At 51.5% G+C, this 3,874-nt stretch overlaps 1 protein-coding gene across 1 annotated transcript in view; it reads left to right on the top strand.

Annotated features, from left to right (window-relative positions):
- The first annotated feature begins 1,387 nt into the window (after nt 1-1,387).
- The window catches only part of BARD1 (BRCA1 associated RING domain 1), a 78,456-nt gene continuing 75,969 nt past the window's right edge, over nt 1,388-3,874 (top strand). The window contains exons 1-2 of the mRNA XM_019554350.1: nt 1,388-1,580; nt 1,719-1,775. Of these exons, the coding sequence (XP_019409895.1) occupies nt 1,450-1,580; nt 1,719-1,775 (188 nt within the window). The 5' untranslated portion in view covers nt 1,388-1,449. The remainder of the gene's footprint in view (nt 1,581-1,718; nt 1,776-3,874) is intronic.

Below are 3,874 nucleotides of genomic sequence, written 5' to 3'. Positions count from 1 at the left end.
TTTCATTGAAAGCCTACCTGTTTCCCTGCCAGTTCTGCCTGCCTGCCAGGTTAGCTGTCTGCCAGATGGCATGCCAGCGTGGCAGCCATGCCATATGGACTTCCTCAGGGCTGAAGATTTCAGTGCTTCCAAGCTGCTGGGCTTTCTGGCTCCCCAAGCTGCCCTGAATCAGGCATCCTGGTGAGCCAGCTGGGTTGGGAGTTTGGCTGACCTGGGGGTCTCTTAAGGTAGAAATAAACATCACAACTGCGCCACCATAAAAATGCTTATGGTGACACAAAGTGAAAGCAAATAGATGTTCATGCCTTCTGTCATGCTCAAAGTTGTGGCTGTGACAGAAGGCAGTAATAAACTGGGCCGCTTTATTGTGGCCCACTTGTGTTTGCTTATGGTGGAAGAGCTCCAGCCCTGTGAAACTACTTGGGCAGGAGCTCCTCCAGCTTGTGGGGTTCAGTCCTGCAAAACCCAGAAGCTCCCAGGCATTACTGGTCCCCTCCAGCCTTGGAAGCGCTTGCCTTGCTTTCCCCGCTTACCCAGGTGCATCCCTAAGCAGCTGGAAAGTCTTTGTGCATGTCTGCAAAGGAGGGATTCCCTTGCTTGCAGACAGGCACCCCATGCAGCACCTAGGGGGGGATCCCTCTGCAAAGGACTTCCCAGGGTGCAGAGTGGGGACCTGGCAGCAGTGAGGAGCATGGACTCCTGGATGTCCCCCTGCTTTGTGCTTGCAGGTGAACATAGGGAACCCCCCCTGCAAATACCAACAGGGAGATCCCTGTTCAAGAGTACTCTTTACTCCCTACCTGCAGGGCACTGGGCGCCAAGTTGGGGTTTCCCCGCTGCTTGGGGCGCGCCAACTGGGGACGTCTATACGGGTCCCAGAAGCGCAACCAGCTGATCCCGCTCCAGGGAAGACGTCTGTTTTCAGCCTCAAGCTTGGGGCTCTTTAGCAGGAAGCCTCCTCAAGCTGCCATGGGCAGAGTCTTTTTTTTTTGTTTGTTTTTTTTTGCACCGGTCCTGGAAGCACTGGAATACCAGGTCAATGCATGGAGTGGATGGAGCAAGCTCCGGTTCCACCACCCAACACCAAAAAGAATCTGCTCAATATAGACCTCCAATGGAGGCGGGGAGAGGCTGCGGGGCCTGCCTGATTGATCATGGTGTCTCCCCTGCCAGGTAAGTATGTCATGTGCACCCCAGCGGTGGCAAACTCCCGAGGCAGCTGACCTCCCCCAGTTCGTGGCGCAGCCTCGGCGCCAGCTGTGCTCACGCGGGGGCGGGGCGAGGATCCGTGGCCCCGCGGCCCCGCCCCTCGGGGAGGGGAGCCCCGCGCCTTCCCGCCGCGCATGCGCACACCGCTCCCGCGCTGCCACTAGCGCTTGCGCACTGGGTTGCCGGCGGAAGGCGGTTGAATTCGAGTGGCGCGGGGCCGGGCTGGGCCGGGTTGGGGCGATGCAGGCCGCGCTGCGGGGTCGCTCCGGTAACCGCCCCCCGCCGCCCACCATGGAGCGGCCTGGCCGCGCCTGGCGTCACACGCGCGCCGCCCTGGAGCAGCTAGAGGCAGCACTGCACTGCTCCCGCTGGTAACTGCCCCCACCCCCAGCCCCAGCCCCAGCGGGGGGGGGCGGGGTTCTATGGGCGCCCCCTGCTGGCCGCGCTTGGGGCAAGAGGCCGGCGCATGCGCGGAGCAGAGCCTGCTTGACACTTGTGTTCCCCCGCAGCGACCACATGCTGAAGGAGCCCGTGTGCCTGGGTCGGTGCGAGCACGTCTTCTGCCTGTGAGTACCTGTGGGGCGGAGCGGAGCGGGGACTGCACATCTCCTCTCTCAGGGTGCGCAGCACCTGCTGGGCGGGTGCGAGGGCGATGCGGAGATCTCACTGCAGCTGGAGAGGCTCGGTGTCAAAGGCTTGTGCGGTGTCATGCAGCCGGCGCTGGCTGCAAACGGCTGCCAGCGGGTCAGTGGGCTTCTGGTCATGTTGGATCTCGCCCGTGCCTGTGGTGCTGGGAACGGTGGGGCTATGTCACGTTGTTGCTAGCCAGGGTGTCTTTCCAGACAGCTTTCTTAGTCTTGTCTCTGGGGATTGCTCCCTGTGCTCTGGATGCCTGTGCTGCTGCAAGCCGATGGGTGACCCACGTGTTGCCCTCTTGACATACAAGGGTCCCTACGCTGTGTTCATGCTGTTAGGTGGGCAAATGGGATTCGCAGCGTGAACCCTGAGGTTTCAAACAGGAGTCCAGGGTGCCAGAAATGTTCTGCCTCAGCATGGGCTCTCTGAGGCATTTTCAACCGAATGGATGCTTTGCTCTGTTTGCTTTTTGCACCCCCAAAAAAGAAAAAGAAAGTAAGTAAAGCAATGAAAACTAGGAGCTGGTACTGTTGAAGGGGAACCTTGAATTAAAAAAGGTTGAGAACCACTGTCCTGAACAACATGTGTGAGCCTGTGGGTAGAAGGAGGAACCTCCAGTTGTTTTGAAAGGCTGGAAAGAACTTGCTGCTGCTCATGTGTCAGCTGATCTGGTACAACTGTTTTGTTTATCTGCTTCTACCTCAGTGGTTTAGAGCTAAACCATTGTAACCTTAATGTTACACCCTCGTTAGAGTGAAACCCTTGCACTGGATCACCTAGCAAGTACTGCCATTTTAAAGCGCCTTTGGTAATTGAGTTGTGTGCAGTTGAATGGAATGGCTGTTCCACAGGGAGAGCAAATGAAAAAACGAAAGCGTTACAAGTTAGTCTAATAAAAGGTATCATCTCTGAACCAAGAGTTCTAGAGTTTTGTATTTCTTTTTGTCTCATACCAGCATGGCTACCAAATACATCCCTAAATTTATGCTTAATTTATATAGGTTTTTGAAAATAAAAGGGTTGAGAGCCACAAGAGGGAAAAATAGAACTTAATTTGTAAAAGAAGGAACTTTTTTTAATTGGGTTTGTACAAAAAAAAAATCACGAATCTTGCATTCACTCAGTTCTGCAGAGAGCTCTGTGCAGGGGCATTTCAGCCTGGAGCTCAGTATGGCTTCAGGCAAGTTCAGTGGTCTGTTGACATGGAGGCTGTCGCAGGATCAAAGGCTAAATTTTAAATTTCAAATTGCAGTTTATTGAGCAGTAGTTCACCCTCACAATATGTAAGAGAGCAGCTCCCTAAACTCTAGGGCTCAAATGATTTTACCTTTTATATTTGATCTGAACTGCCCCTAAGGATTCCCAGAGGAACCTTTCAGTTACAGGAATTAGCCTGAAAATGTTCACTAATCATTTCTCACCATAAAAACATTCATCTAATGGAACAGTTTATGTATTAGAGGCAGGAATACTAATAGGCTTTACTAATATACAGAAGCAAATACAGGGGTGTTAGGGTCTCCAAGCTGGTATATATGTGGTATACAGGCATACCTCGTTTTATTGTGCTTCGCAGATATTGCGTTTTTTACAAATTGAAGGTTTGTGGCAACCCTGTGTTGAGCAAGTCTATCGGTGCCATTTTTCCAACAGCATTTGATCACTTCGCATTTTTTAGCAATAAAGTATTTTTTTAATTAAGGTATGTACATTGTTTTTTTTAGACATAATGCTATTGTACACTTAATAGACTACAGTGTAGTGTAAACATAACTTTTATATGCACTGGGAAACCAAAAAATTTGTGTGACTCGTTTTATTGCGATATTCACTTTATTGCGGTGTTCTGGAACCGAACCCACAATATCTCCGAGGTATGCCTGTATATGTTTGTTTTAAAATATATTACTAACAGGTGTCTATTTTCATTCTTCAGAAAGTCCTGAGAAGCAGTCATGCTCAAATATATGAATTATCCAGGCAAATATTATACTACTAGCCAATTGCCCCTCAAGAATGATGGGGGGGG

Source organism: Crocodylus porosus, unplaced genomic scaffold (genome assembly GCF_001723895.1).
Source record: "Crocodylus porosus isolate Cpor-Errol unplaced genomic scaffold, CroPor_comp1, whole genome shotgun sequence".
In the NCBI taxonomy this organism is placed as follows: domain Eukaryota; kingdom Metazoa; phylum Chordata; order Crocodylia; family Crocodylidae; genus Crocodylus; species Crocodylus porosus.
The sequence above is the reverse complement of the archived record's forward strand: the minus strand, read 5'-3'. Positions and strand labels throughout refer to the sequence as shown.